The sequence below is a fragment of the Lissotriton vulgaris genome, chromosome 12, assembly GCF_964263255.1.
Source record: "Lissotriton vulgaris chromosome 12, aLisVul1.2, whole genome shotgun sequence".
Classification (NCBI taxonomy): Eukaryota; Metazoa; Chordata; class Amphibia; order Caudata; family Salamandridae; genus Lissotriton; species Lissotriton vulgaris.
In genome coordinates, this window is record NC_141700.1 from 106672876 (window position 1) to 106688226 (window position 15351).

The following is a 15351-nucleotide window of genomic DNA, read 5'->3' on the forward strand; positions in this document are numbered from 1 at the left end:
ATTTGGGAATGCTAGCCACACATACGTTTGTGAACTGAAAGAATACCCATGTTTTACTGCAGAGCATACTAAAAAGTGCCTCAATTTATAGTGCTCAATCAGCACAAGCTGAAGAAAGGAGGGTACTGTTTCAGTACAAAGACATGTTGCAGAGGTGATGCAGCTGTCTTGACCACAAAATATGCAATAGGAAGGAGAAGTACGACAACTTAAATGAAAGCATGCAGGTCAATTTAATTGACAACATTATGCATGCCTCGTCTTGTAGGGTACTCTGTCCAGTCGCGTAAATCTTCCATGCTTTTTATCCCACTAAAACCCACAAAGATACAAGTTAAAACACCACAAGAAATCCATGTCATTTATTTGAAGACTGTACAAAATACTTTATAAAACCGGTCATAAGATACATAGCACTGATAACGCGGTGTCCATCCCCTTTCACCTTACCCAACAGCAAAGAGCATTCAAACTCCATTTTACTCCTCTCAAGCTCCTGAGCTATACCTGAAGCAAAAGGTCAGTTCACATATACAAGTGACAGTTATATAGGCTTATTTACACTGTGCACTGCTCCCGCCCATTTGTAGTGCAAGCAGTTCTAACCTTTACATATATTATATATTTATTATCTCACATATTAACACTTTTACAAGGTAGAAAATTCAGATTTGCTGAAAAATAGCAAACACTGAGCACCATGTCCATGGAGGATTTGACCTTCACACCAACTGGGCTAAAAAAAAACTCTAGCAGTAGCAGTTGGAAGGGTTACACCATGACTCGAATGGCTCCTTTCATGGTAACTGATTGATGATGGTCCACATGCCCCCACTTGATTCCGGTCACTGGTAGTGTCATCGGCTGATATCCCGGTTGGAATCCCAGAGTTTTGTGGTTGGTTCAGTCTTTAAGGGGTCAAAGAAAGGGTGTTTCAGGCATTCTCCAAGCGTTGTGCGCTTGCCTGGCTCATACTCGAGCATGCTCTCAATCAGGTCAAAGAGTTGGTGATGTTCTTCAGCCTCAGACATCAGATACCGCTGTTAGGAGATAAACAGTATTAGAAAAGACAAAGCAGAAAGTCATGCTCGCTGGCTGATTCACTGGTGAACTGTGACAAATGACGACTGGCCGCAGTAAGTGGACAGTTTCAATTATTTTCCACAAGATAACTAATTAAAAGTTGTAAATCAATTATTCCTGCATATCCAGTTTTTATTTCTCCCTTCTGCTTTGTGTCCAGCCCAACCTGCATAGGGCATTGGATTTGGAAAACCTCTGTTTTGCCAGTCACTCCGGCATTCCAAACACTTAGTGGCAGTGGGAAAAACAGATGTTGTGTCCTCTCCTTTCTCCGCTGTCAGACGTCCCACCCTGGGACTTCCAGGGAAAAGGGGTGTGAGGCAGTGGTGAAGGGAATGGTAAATAATTGCCTAGAACCGCCCTGGCAGCACTGCACATGTGATGAAACATTTCAAGTATTGCACAGGACCTCTTATTTGTACCTCTAACTCTCTGCCAGCTGTGCGGTTACCAAATCTTAAGTTAAAAAAAAAAAATATTCCAAGGACTAAGACTTAACTTTTCAAAGTCCCAGCTCACACCTCAAAATAAGTTACTTTGTTCATAACATTGTTGATAAAACAGGTGTACACCAAATATGTCCTTAAGTTTAAAGGAACTTTCACCATTCCACTTGTGGTTTAGCAGCTATGGGAGATTTAACTTCACTGAGGTTAGTTAATACAAGCACAGCAGTCTAGAAACATTTTCATTGGCTTTGCTAGGTTGCAAAACATTCAAGCAGAGGCTTATCCCACTCCTCTAGCTTAAGTAATTCCGTGCACAATTAAACCGCTATGAAAGCGCTATTTTGTGTATTGCACAAATAAAAATTACTCTAGAAGGAAATAAAGCCCCACTTTTGCAACCGAAGAATAAAGACAGAATTTTAAAAGGTAATGTTAATTTGACATCGTTTAGACTAAGGTAGCTGGAAATTAACCCCTTGCATGCTCATGACAGAGCCGCTCCGTCATGAGCTGCGGTTGCGCTGTGCTCATGGCGAAGCGGTTCCGTCATGGCCCTGCCGCCGCGCCTGCGCGTTCTATTGAGCGGGCGGGGCCATAAAGGAACAGTTCCGTCATGAGCACAGCGCAACAGCGGCTTGTGACGGAGCGGCTCCATCACGAGCATGCGAGCGCCGCTCTGCCCCCCCCCAGCGCTGCGGTGGAATTGCCGCCGCAGCGAAGGGGTTAAGGGCTACTGGTGCATTTTACAAGTGTACAAACAGGATTAGCTAAATGCCTTCCTAAATGAATGAACCAAAAGGAATGTTTAAATTGCAGGGCAGTACCAATGACTAATTCAACACACACCTTCTCACGAACCAAACTAGGTGATTAACAATGCAACTACTTTTTATTCACATAGGTACAGACAAAAACAAATTCATGGCGCTCTTAAAGGGCAGTTAAACTCATTTGCAAGCTATTTATGCATTCCCTGGCCAAATGAAACTCGATTCAACCCCAACACAACAAGTAATGCTTAGAGCTTAATCTTACCCCAGTAACCTACTTGTGGTGGAGAATATGAGCAGATCTCTTCGAATAACGGCCTGACAGTGGGTAAAAAGTGTCAATGCTCAAATTTGGAAGCCATACAGTAACAACATTCTGAAATTATACATTCTAAAGACAGGAGTGTGCTCACAGGCAAAGGACTCGAGCCACACACATCAGGATGGGCCGAGCTCTGAGGCATGCACTGTTCAGTCCACAAATGTACATCAAGAGGGCAGACGGTTCACTATTGTTCCTTACCCGCAGTGGTTTACAGTTCTCCCTCACATATCGGCCGGCAGAGGAATTCTCTTCCCAGTCCAAACGGCCATGATAGAAATATTTCTGTTTTCTGTCATAAAAAAAGACAAACACATTAGAGAACTTAAATCAACTGGATAATCTAGCAAATTACTGCAGTAAATTTCAGTACAAGGCGAAAATCACCCACCTAAGACTCACAAAAAGGTTACATTTTCCATTCATGGGAAGTGTAGCTGCAGATACACATGCTGTGCATAGATTGCAAAGCAGTCCTCTAGAGCGGTGGCCAATATTAGCTTGTTGGCGAGCGAAGTTATTCACACAGGAATGTTTGATAAGAGCGAGTGGAGTAGACCACATAGCTTCTTTGCAGGTGTCCGCTATTAAAATGTTACCTAAGAAAGCCATTGAAGCCCCCTTTTTGAGTGTCGATTGGAACATGGGAGGGATAGGCAAAGGTCTTTTAGATTTGAGAAAAACTGGTCTGAATGCGTTTGACCAACCAGCATGCTATACCAGACCAGATTTACATGGGGAACACCCCTTGTGTGGTTTGGAATAAGATTACGAGCTGCTGTGTCAATGTAATACATGAGCGCATTTAACATCCAATGTGTGAAGAGCTTGTTCCGCCGATTGTGGACGTGCAAAGAAAACTGGGAGCTCTATGGTTTGATTAAGGAGAAAACTAGAGACCATCTTAGCCCAATCATTGTGAACTTGGTAAAAAGAAAAGAAAAAAAAGTATATCTGGGATAAGAGCCTGAAGCTCATTTAAAACACCAGAGGGAAGTTATTTTTCAGGAAAGAAACTATAAATGATAGGAGTGGAGCTGTACGAAAGTAGGCCCATAAGCCTTTTTAGAACACTGCCACGGTTCCACACGGTTGGGTGGGGCAGGTGGTGTTACTCGTGGTGATCTAAACCTTTTGAGCCCCTTCTTGAAGGCCCTGATAACAGGAACCCTGAAATGTGGAATGTGTTCTCCCTTTCGAAGGTAAGCAGCAACAATAGCTAATTAAAGTCTGACAGAAATCTAAGCAAGGCTGGACTTATGCAAGTGAAGCAGATAATGTTTTGAGAACTGCTGCTTTGAGATGGGCAATCTGTTTAGGAAGACAGCAGTGCACAAACAGTTCCCATTTGTCTACATAGCAGGCTTGCGTGCCTCCTTAAGGATGGCCATACAGATCCCAGTATGTACGGTATCAGAAATTAACTGATATCGTCCAATGCCAAATGTCCTGGGCTACTGCGGACAACTGCTGTGTGGGTGCCACCCGGTTTCTGTAGGTAGAACATGGCAGTTGATGGTCTGTGCAAACAAGGAGTAGTTTCTGTCCTGTAACTCCAGTTCTGTAGTAGGGGTATCTCTGTTATAGTCATAATCTAGTGAATAGTCCCGCCCATGTGCGTGGACCCCAGAGTAATCAAAAATAATCGCTTAAAGTGTCGAAAAAAATGCAGAACTGCACAGACACTTAAGAGAGAATTTAAAGACAGATAATGCAGCCTATAAACAGGCTACACTGTCCAGTACTTCAACTAGAAATTCCACCAAAAATCCACAAACAGCAAAGTCTGTCCAGATTTCCTTTGCCTTAGCAGCAAAAACCCTCTAGAATGATAGAGAGGAAGACATGGACAGACAAGCCCCATAGGCTGCCATTATGTGGCTCAAAACAGGATACTGTGCCTTTAAGAGAACTTTCCAGAACGTCACAGTATCCTAGAATGCACTGCAGGTCCCTTTTACTTTCAGTTCTTTTTGAGGGCGTAACACGCCAGACCTGTAGCATTCCTTACATGAATATCTATCCACCCGGGAGGAGGGCGGGCGCTTATGACTATAACAGAGATACCCCTACTACAGAACTGGAGTTACAGGACAGAAACTACTCCTTCTGTAGTAGGGGATCTCTGTGTATAGTCATAATCTAGTGAATAGAATGGCAAGCCCATCCCCACACCAAAGCGGCGGTGGAGAAAAGAAATCAACACCACTATTGTGCGAACAAATTCCTCAGCGAAGCCTGTCCAACCTGAGCATCTGCCCTGGCATCAGTGTCCAGACAGTAATGCTTAGCAAAGGTATGAACCGACTTCCAAGTGGCGGCCTTGCACATTTCTGCAATAGGAACATTACGGAGCAAAGCCGTCGTGGCAGCTTTGCCCCTGGTGGAATGAGCCTTAGGTTTACCTCCTAAGGTCTTATTAGCTTTCTGGTAACACAATTGTATGTAGGATACAATCCACCTAGAGATGGACTGCTTAGAGGTCGCAAGACCCGTCCTGACTGATCCATAATTGATGAACAATTGGTCTGACCTACGAATATCTTTGGTCTTATCCAGATAAAATTTCAATACCCTCCTAACATCCAGAAAAAACGTAGGCAAAGTTATAGTCTGGTTGACATGAAAATCAGAAATAACAGTGGGAAGAAATTTAGGGTGAGTACGCATAACAGCCTTAGCAGCATGAAATACAGTATAAGGTTCTTGGCAACACAACGCCTGAATTTCACTCACCCTGCCGGCTGATGTAATGCCGTCGGATCAAAGTTCTTGGACGCACACCAGATACAAAACCTCTTCCACTTGTAAGCATAGGATGTCCGAGTGGAAGGTCGCTTAGACTCCTCAAGTATGTCCATGCAATCTTCGGGCAGATTCAAGTGGCCAGATTGCACTCTCTCAGGAGCCATGCCGCCAAACTCAAAGACGAGAGGTTGGGGTGCAACATCTGCCCCCCGAACTTCATGAGAAGGTCTGGCCTGCACAGCAGCCGTATGTGCGGAAGGAGAGACCGGTGAAGCAGGTCCGTGAACCACCACTGCCTGGGCCATTCCGGGGCAATTAGGATCATCCGTGCCCTGGACTGGGACAGCTAGATTAGCACCGCTGGAATCAGGGGAATGGGTGGAAAAGCGTACACAAAGCTGTTCGACCAGTTGATCCATAGCGCATTCCCCAGCGTCCCTTGCTGGTAGTACCTGGAGGCGAAGTTTCAGCATTTGCTGTGTTCGGCGGTGGCGAACAGATCTACGTCTGGAGTCCCCCACCTTTCGAAGACTTCTCTTAGTACTTCGTCGTTTATGACCCATTCGTGGTTTTCCTGAATCAGCATGCTCAGTGCGTCTGCCTGAACATTCTGCACACCTGGTAGATGGGTAGCCATTATCGTCAATCCTCTGGCCAGAAGCCAGTGCCAGATCGTCTGCGCCTCCCGAGACAGGGTGCGCGATCTCGAGCCCCCCTGCTTGTTGAGGTAATACATTGTGGTCGTATTGTCAGTCTGTACAAGCAGAGATTTGGTCTGGAAGGACGGATGAAAGGCCTTCAGTGCCAAGTGAACAGCTCTGAGTTCCAGGAAATTGATGTGATACGTGGACTCCATTGGAGACCACTTCCCTTGAATCTGTAAGTCTCCCGAATGCGCTCCCCAGCCTTGGAGAGAGGCATCCTCACGATAGTCTGAGTAGGAATGTCCTTGTGGAAGGGAACACCACCACTTTAGAGACTGAAGAGCATGCAGAGACAGTCGTATCCGGTCGTCCCAAGATCCTTTCCTCTGGTCCCATTGGTCCTCCAAGCACTCCTGCAGAGGTCTCATGTGTAGTCGTGCATGAGGAGTGAGGAAGATACAAGAGGCCATCGATCCCAGTAGAGAAGACACCGTCCTCACTGTTGTAGATGGAGCGATCATAAGAGCCTGAGCCTTCCGAAGGATCGATCGCCGTCGCTCCTCCGAAGGAGACACGCTTGCTGACAGCGTATTGATGGTGGCTCCCAAGTACTGAATGCACTGGACCGGGACAGGGACAGACTTGGACATATTGATGTGCAACCCCAACTTGTTCAAGAGAACGCATGTCTTCTGGAAGTGCGCTTGAGCTTCAGAGAAGGAGGAGGCCTTGATCAACCAATCGTCCAGGTACGGGTAGACAAACACCTTGTTCTTCCTGAGGTGTGCTGCTACCACTGCCATGCACTTCGAGAATGTTCTGGGCGCAGACTTCAGCCCGAATGGCAGCACTGTGTACTGATAATGATTGGTGCCAACTTGAAATCGCGGAAACTTCCTGTGTTTGCACGCGATGGGCACATGGAAGTACGCATCCTGTAGGTCTATTGCACAAAGCCAGTCTCCCTGTTGCTACTGAGGATAAATCTGATGCAACGACAGCATGCGAAACTTCTCTGCGAATCCACTTGTTTGCTTGCTGCAAGTCCAGAATGAGCCTGAACTCGTTCTTGTCCTTCTTGCGATCCAGGTAGAACCAGGAGTACAGACCTCTTCCTCTTTGAGACAGAGCTACGTCTTCTATCGCCCTTTTCCTTAACAGGATATCGGCCTCCGCCTGGAGCTCGCGCAGTTGATACTGCGAGCTGACTGGAGGGAATCGCTGGAGGAGGGCTGATGAACCGAAGACTATCAATTGCAAACAATATTCAGCACCCACTTGTCCAGAGTAATTTTTCTCCACTCTGCCAGAAAAAATTGAACGCTTCCCCCCACCGGAGCTGGTAACGGATGAAGGGGAAGTAACCGCTCAGGGTCGAGACCCGGCCAGGCCCTTGTTCGGGGTAGAGGACTGCTGTACCCCTCTACTCTGTCGTTTCTGGAAGGGTCTCCAGAACTGCTGCTGTTGTTGCTGCTGCTGTCCCGAAGACTGCCCCCATCCTCTTCCTTGCGCGCCGTAGCGTCTTTGGAACGGCCGGTAAGACTTCTTCTCTTTGGGCTTCTCCAAGCCCACAGCCGTAAGGGTCTCCGCCTGCACCTTCATGCGGGCCATTTCATCATCTGCGTGCTTTCCGAATAAGGTATTCCCAGAAAAGGGCAGGTTGGCCACTCGCTGCTGGGCCTCCGGCTTGAGTGACGTGAGCCGGAGCCAGGCATGTCGCCGTTGATTGATTCCATGGCAGTAACCATGGGCAGCCAACAAGGAGGCATCCGCAGCCGCGCTGATGACCCGATTGGACACCAGCATCCCTTCCTTGAGGATCTCTTGGAAGTCCTCCCTCTTGTCTCTCGGTAGCAGTTCCACGAACTGTTGCAGGGAGTCCCACAGAGCCCGGTCATAACGTCCCAGCAGAGCTGTATCGCTGGACGCCTTCATGGCTGTGGAAGCGGTCCCACACGCCTTCCTTCCAGCCGAGTCAATCCATCGACTTTCTTTATCTGGCGGCACGGTGGATGACGGGGAGGTAGAGTAATTTCCTGGCCGCCGTCACTATCACAGAATCTGGTACCGGATCTACCCTCAGAAAGGCAGGGTCCGAATCCGGGGCCCTGTACTTCTTTGGAAGTCGGGAGGGAGCGGCCTTCACCACCGCTGGTGTGAGGAACAGCTCCTCTGCAGGTTCCTTCAATCCAGGTACTAGTGGTAGAAGAGGGCGAGACAAATGCTTCTTGTGAAGCGTCTCGAATATCACTGAAGTCGAAGGTGTAGGAGCAGTCACAGGGATACCCAACTTCGCAGCCCCCCTCAGGAGAACCTCCTGGAAAGTGGCAATGTCATCCACTGGGGAAACCCTGGTCCCAGGGGAGACCGATAAGGTCGGCGAGTAGGAACGGGTCCTGGAAGAGTCTGTGCGGGACCTAGACCCCCGCCTCGATCTGGTGGAGGATCTATGACGACTCTTCGATCTTCCTCTCCCTCCGGAGCGTGATCGGGACTTTCTCGGCCTTGGTCGATCCACCGGTTCCACAGGAGCGGACGACTTAGGTTTGGCCAGAGCCTTAGGAGTCCCCTTGGGCGGAGTCGGAAACCTAGGCAGTGACGTAGACCTCGGAGGAGGCTTGTCTGACAACTGAGGTACTGGCTGAGGTACTGGCTGAGGTGGTGGTAACGGAGGAGGAGTAGGGTTCCTCGGCGGGAGACCCCTCGGTAATGGAGGAGGTGGCGTAACCTGCTTCTGCGACGGGGTATAGACTTCGGAGTACACCGAGCCCGGTGAACTACCATCTCCACCAGCCTGGGATGATGGGGAGCCTCCCCTGGTGTCTGGCCTTCCTCCACCTTTCTTCGACGACGAAGAACGGCGACCTGACTGCCCCCTGACGTCGAGCGTCTTCTCCTCGGCGTCGAACGCCTCCGCCTCGACGGCAACCCCGACGGCGACCTTTTCCGCCTCGACCGCGACCTTCTCCGCCTCGACGGCAACCTGCTTGCAGGAGCCGGAAATAGGACCGAAAGTAAAAGGGACCTGCAGTGCATTCTGGGATACTGTGAAGTTCTGGAAAGTTCTCTTAAAGGCACAGTATCCTGTTTTGAGCCACATAATGGCAGCCTATGGGGCTTGTCTGTCCATGTCTTCCTCTCTATCATTTCAGAGGGTTTTTGCTGCTAAGGCAAGGGAAATCTGGACAGGATTTGCTGTTTGTGGATTTTTGGTGGAATTTCTAGTTGAAGTACTGGACAGTGTAGCCTGTTTATAGGCTGCATTATCTGTCTTTAAATTCTCTCTTAAGTGTCTGTGCAGTTCTGCATTTTTTCGACACTTTAAGAGATTATTTTTAATTGCTCCGGGGTCCACGCACATGGGCGGGACTATTCACTAGATTATGACTATAACAGAGATCCCCTACTACAGAACTAGATTTCTTCCAGCACTGAGGACTTTGAGGAATGTCGACTCTGTGACCAAGACTGACACATGAGTAGCCTTAGGAAGACCAGTTTATCGGATCAAATCTACAGCATCCTTGAGCATCTTCAGAATCCTGGATCCCTTGCATCAGGACCACTTCCAGAGGAATCCATTGCAAATAAGAAAGTGCCAGGAACTTCCTGGAAACTGCTTTCCCTGAAAAGGTAACAGATTCTGAGAAGCTTACTGTCCCCGACGACTGGCTTCCTACTAGAGTTGGCCACCTAAAGAAACTAAGTGACCACAACACAACTTGCGGAAGTTAGTGGTATGGCTGAATTCTAAGCATTGCAAACTTGAATATAATGAATCCGAATAGAGCAGGAGAATGAGATCCTTAGAATTCAGCTATGCCACTAAAATGTTCACTGTCCTAGTTGTTGCCTTTAGATGACAACCCAACTTTTCTGGATGTCCTGTCACAAAACTTTCACATCAAACTTGCCTCTTCGGGTAGTGCAGACTTCAATCTTAGTCATTATGGAGACACTGCAAACACATTCGCCTCTTAGACCTCTTGCAGTTGTTTCCTTGTTTTGTATAGCTAACATTCTTTGCCATTTAAATATCTTCATTCTTTTAAGGATTTCAGTCAAATTTACTAAGTTAGATGACCAACTCACACAAACTACTGGAGAGCTAATCTCATGTTTTCCAGTATGCGTGGGTGTAAAAGAACGTCAGGAGGATTCCATCACTGAGAGATGCACTAGTTATGTGGCTGGAAAGCAGGCCCAAATTACTACCTTTCCACTATGCTTGATGACTTGTATGAAGTGATAATGTTAGTTTTTCATGCAGGAGTGCTCCATTTCTCAAAGCAATTCGCACAAAACCAATACGTTTTCAGTATATTCCTAATAGAAGAATCGATAACTGTTTTGATTACCATAAAGACAGAGGCTTGTAGGTCTCTGGAAGTAGCTTTGGAATCTTTGCAGCATCAATGAGCAATACAAGGTCTGAAGTTCGGGGGAATGTCATGAATATCACCCCAGTATGCAGAAAGTGCTTCACTTGTTTTCTGACGTCAAAGGTTTTAAATTAATAATGATTATTATACTGGAGCGTGTTCACCAGGCATAAAATTGCACTATGCCTTAGAGCGAGATCTTGCACTGTATGATGTTATTTTTCTCATGTGTGTAAAATGGCCACTGCATTCTGCCATCACACTGCAAAATTCTGCACTAGAACTGTTTGATGTTAAGGCTAGCAAGGAGAAATTATGTTGATCAACCAAGATAAGATTCAGAATGAAAGGTGCCTCCATGTTCATACAAATACGTTAGAAAGGAGTTACACTAGCCCTTCCACAATTACGTCGGGCTAGAGACGGGAGATAGATGCTGGGGAATATGCTGGCACTCAGTACAAAACGCAGAAGACCATCAGTCTGAAGGGCGGCTCAACAAGGCAGCATAATAAAATGCTGCAAAACAAAAACTGCGTTTGACTAAAGATATGATGAACCATATTATCTAAACCAATAATATGCATCAGTTTCTGTAGTAATAATAATAATAAACCTTTTATCACTTAATATGTATTAAATTAGGGCATAATAAGCAGTTAATAAAATACCACGGTTGCATTCGCAATGCGTGGGGAAGGGGGCTTCTCAACTATATCCTTTAATTCCTTGACAACGACTACTGGTATTTTACCTTTGGTCCATACAAGGGAAAGCTATGTAGACACCTCTGGGGGCTATGGAGGTCTACCAGGAGTAACCCATACTTTTGGAGGGTGGAGGAGTAGGCACAGAAATCTGCAGACAGGCAGCCTTTTTGATCTTATGCAGTTCTAAATCTTTTCCAGTGTAAAACGATTGTTTGGCAATTTGCTTATAGACTCGTATTGTGTTAAAAAACCTGCATGCTCCTGATCAAACTGACAAATGTTTGATTTTATGTACAGGTTGTAAAGCATGCTGAAGATCAAGTAATGACCTACACTTGTTTTGCAATTGACTTCTTAAAGGACAGAAATATTGAGAGTGGAATTAATGAGAGTTGGTTTCTTTTCTTGCAATTAAAATTAACAGTATGCTGTCACATAAGGAAAATACTTGCCCTGTAAATATTTGTCTGTAGCATGTATCACTGTAGATTAACATACTATGTAAACTCAGGCCATCTAGCATTGGGCTCAGACATCTGCAACTTGTGTTTCTTCAAAGAAATGTTTTTCGTCAAAAGGTACACAGCGACTACTCCTTATGCTGGCATTGTGCATGGGCACGAACTTCATGCTAGACATTTTTTTTATTATGCAGACCATGTACATGTACAGCAACAAGTTACAAACAAGTAGCTACCTGTGATCAGGAACACATGAAAGTGAAATTTACTAATAAATAAAACTATCAAATCTAAAAGTAATTTTTCTGGACCAGAAATAACCACTAAATCGTTAGCAGGTACTAATTTCTACATATACTGCCTATAGTTTTAGGAGTGGTCCTCTGCTTCTAGCACGTGTATCGCTCTTAAATGTGCACAAAAATGATTCCAAAGTTAATCTTCTCTCAAATGAACTATTAAAGTTTCCAGATTCACTGGCATAAACCAACAAGAAATGACTCAATTTCCTGCTCTTCACCTGGTTTTGCGAGTCATCCGTGACGGCAGAGGACCCAAAATTCTTTCCATCATGGCCAGGTGCTCACGGTTGTCATGCGTCTGAAACAAAAGACAAAGGTTATACCTTAACACAAGACTCCAATGCTACATGCATCTTTAACTGCTATATGCAAATATTCCTAAGGAAATTCAACACAGAGCAGGGTATAGTGACACAGGAAGCAAACCTCTCTGCAAGGTCAGTTTTCTATGAGTTTACTGAGAATATTTCGGCAAGTACAGTAAGACAAAATTGGTCGCAACAGACACTAAGGGACAGCATAGCCGGATAACCTTTTCAAACCAGGTCACTAATAAACTAGATTATGCTCACTGGAGTCTCCTAGAAGGAAAGGATAGAATGAAACCTTGTACACAATCCCAATTATTTTTCATGTGCATCTCTTGCTAATTTATATCCGAATTCCATGACTCCGTTTGAGACCACGAAACGGTGTAAATAAAAACTTCTAGTTTCTGTAATGAATTCAGTTAAGAAAGCATACTCACCTAAAGAACATTAAAAAAAAATATATGTTAATTACTGGAGATAGCAAAAACCCATGACAAAGCCAATATCAAGTGTCAAAATCTCAAATAAAAGAAATTTGTCGAAACTAAGGAACATCAAAGTCTTAGAAGAGCGCTTTTTAAACTTTGGCTTCTTTGGACCCACCACAGAATCTTTAATGGAAGCCAAGGACCACAGGCTAAAACATTTCAACAACGGACCTCAAATAAATACATATAATAGAGTATATAAACAAAGTGCATACATTTTGAAATATTTTATTTAATTCTCAAACAAAAACATTCAAAAGTAGACCTTTTATTGGAAAAGTTGGAGGTTTTCAAAACAGGGCTTTAGTTTTAAAGGATGAAGTGATATGCTAGACTAGCATATTCCATTGCATTTTTGTTGCGAATGCAAATCTGCAAATATAGATTTTCTTTGAAAAAGTGATACCGGAATCCCAGACATGGGCAAGACTATTTTGTGTTTATGATTATAAATTGAGTCCCTAGAGAAGTGTGAGCAAGGGTGAAATGGAGGGGGTAGCAATGGAAAAATGGAGGGAGTGCATAAAGGACACATTAACCTAATTTGCTGAAGTTTGGATGGTTGTTGAAGCCAGTCTTCTACTGCTAAATAAAAATTCTTTTTTAGCTTTTCAGACATAATAAAATAGTTCACTGCTACCGACAATATGCCGGGCACTTTCAACTCCAAGGAGGGGAAGGATCCACTAATGGAAAAAATAATTTCTTAAATGAGAGTGGATCTCCCTCACATTGTAAGAAGCAGCTAAGAGCTTCTATATGGGTACATACGATTTTACAGGAGCCGTAAGGAGCTAGGAATGAAAAGCAGATAAAACAAAGCACTTCAAATTGAACAAACAGATTGTCAAAATTCACAGCAGTGCAACATTTTTTAACTCCTGAAAATGCATTCAGTACCTGAAACAGCGTAAATCCTGCATAATATTCAAATACAATGCTGCCAATGCTCCAGACATCACAGGGATGTGCCCAGCCCAGCTCTGTCACAAGAAGTGATGAAAATTAGACATATAAATGGAACTTGAGAAGATGCAAACTCTGGTATTTAGCCAACTAGCATTATAAACATTACCTAATATCACCTCGGGGGCTCTGTAATGTCTTGTGGAGACTATTGTGCTATGATGCTCATGGTCAAAGGTGGCACTACCGAAATCCACCACTTTGACTGCTGTGCTTTTCAAATTTCGCTCATCTCGCTTCTGGGAAATAAAGTAGATGGTAGTTGGTTTAAAGGATCTTAAAAATGCTTAAATAAGGTAAAAAAAAATTACCATACATTTGTGGCAAAACCAGTACACCAATATATTTCCACACTAGCAACTAGGTGAAGTTTTCAATCCCATATCCAAGACATTTCGTTGTAAAGCAGTCCTCAAAGACAGCACCTATTTTTCAAGCCTGTAAGACTGGCACTGAAGAGCTATCCTTACAAGCCGAGTGATGAGTTACTATGGTGGCAATGCAAGATGTTCGTTGAAGTCCACCACCATGCAATGACCTCTGAAAAAGGTTCCTCTTCAAAGTCCAGCACACTGCTTTAAAATGCATGCAGTTAGGCGCGCTCATCAGGGTGTTGCAAGTTGGTGACCACTCCATGGCTAAATGGGAACCTATAAAACATTCCAATACTATGGGATGCAACTCATTATTCATGATAGTTTATCTTCCTTAGCACCACCAGTTGTATATAGGTAATTGATGAATATATGTACCCAAGAGAAATACTGAATGCGAATCTGAAACAGTTGTACATTGTTCTGAGTAACTTGCAAAGGACGACTTCAAGCAACGCCTTATCTAGCCACAGATTCCTTACCTTTGAATTTATCAGGTGTCAGACTAGATCCAGAAGATTTTTCTTTGAGCAATACCCCTGGGCACTGGCAGGTGGTATTGGTGGGCTGCACAAAATGTAGTCTGTGCCAGAAGTGACGCCTGTATCAGCTAAACAGGCGCCATCTCAGCACGACAGAAACGCGGTGAAATGAAGTACCACTGACATTGGTGTGTTTGAAAATACTAGGGTCATGAAAGGGAACAACCTTGACCCTAGAAACCTGTCCACAATGCAGGAAGGATGGGTCGGTCAGGAATCTGCATCTAGATCATGTCTCTACCAGATAGGGTCTTACCGAGAGATAGAGACATGTAGTGGCAGAAACCTTACCTTTGAATAGATAGCCAAGCAATTGCATCCCTGGTGGAAGGCAGCGGACAAAGTCTAAACTAGGAAGTCCTGCAGGACAGAATGGGCGAGGTGCCTGCCCCTGCTGATCAGACTGTCCAGGCAGTAGTGTTTGGTGAAGGTGAACTATGATGCCCATGTCGCTGCCTGACGGATATCCATAACTGGGACTCCACGTGCTAGTGCAGTAGTCACAGCTTTAGCTCTGGTGGAAAGAGCTCTTAAAAATTCAAGAGACTGCTTTTTCGCCAAAGCACAGATCTTAATGCAGAGAACGACCCATAGAGAGATGGTCAGTTTCTGCACTGCCCGACTTTTCTTCGCACTAACACTCCACGAAGAGTTGGTGGCCCACCCTAAAACTATTGGTGCAGTCAAGGTAGAACAACAACGCTCTTTTTGGATCCAGATGGTCGAGTCGCTCCTCTTCCTTAGAGGGATGTGGAGGAGCGTATAAAGTGGGCAAAGTGACAGAATATCCCACATGAAA

General features: G+C 45.0%; 1 protein-coding gene across 1 annotated transcript in view; it reads right to left on the reverse strand.

Annotated features, from left to right (window-relative positions):
- Nucleotides 1-346: 346 nt before the first annotated feature.
- Nucleotides 347-15351, reverse strand: part of CLK2 (CDC like kinase 2) — a 56904-nt gene continuing 41899 nt past the window's right edge. The window contains exons 9-13 of the mRNA XM_086947397.1: nt 13746-13875; nt 13571-13653; nt 12090-12169; nt 2826-2916; nt 347-1040 (exon numbers count right to left, since the gene is read on the reverse strand). Coding sequence (XP_086803523.1) covers nt 858-1040; nt 2826-2916; nt 12090-12169; nt 13571-13653; nt 13746-13875 — 567 coding nt within the window. The 3' untranslated portion in view covers nt 347-857. The remainder of the gene's footprint in view (nt 1041-2825; nt 2917-12089; nt 12170-13570; nt 13654-13745; nt 13876-15351) is intronic.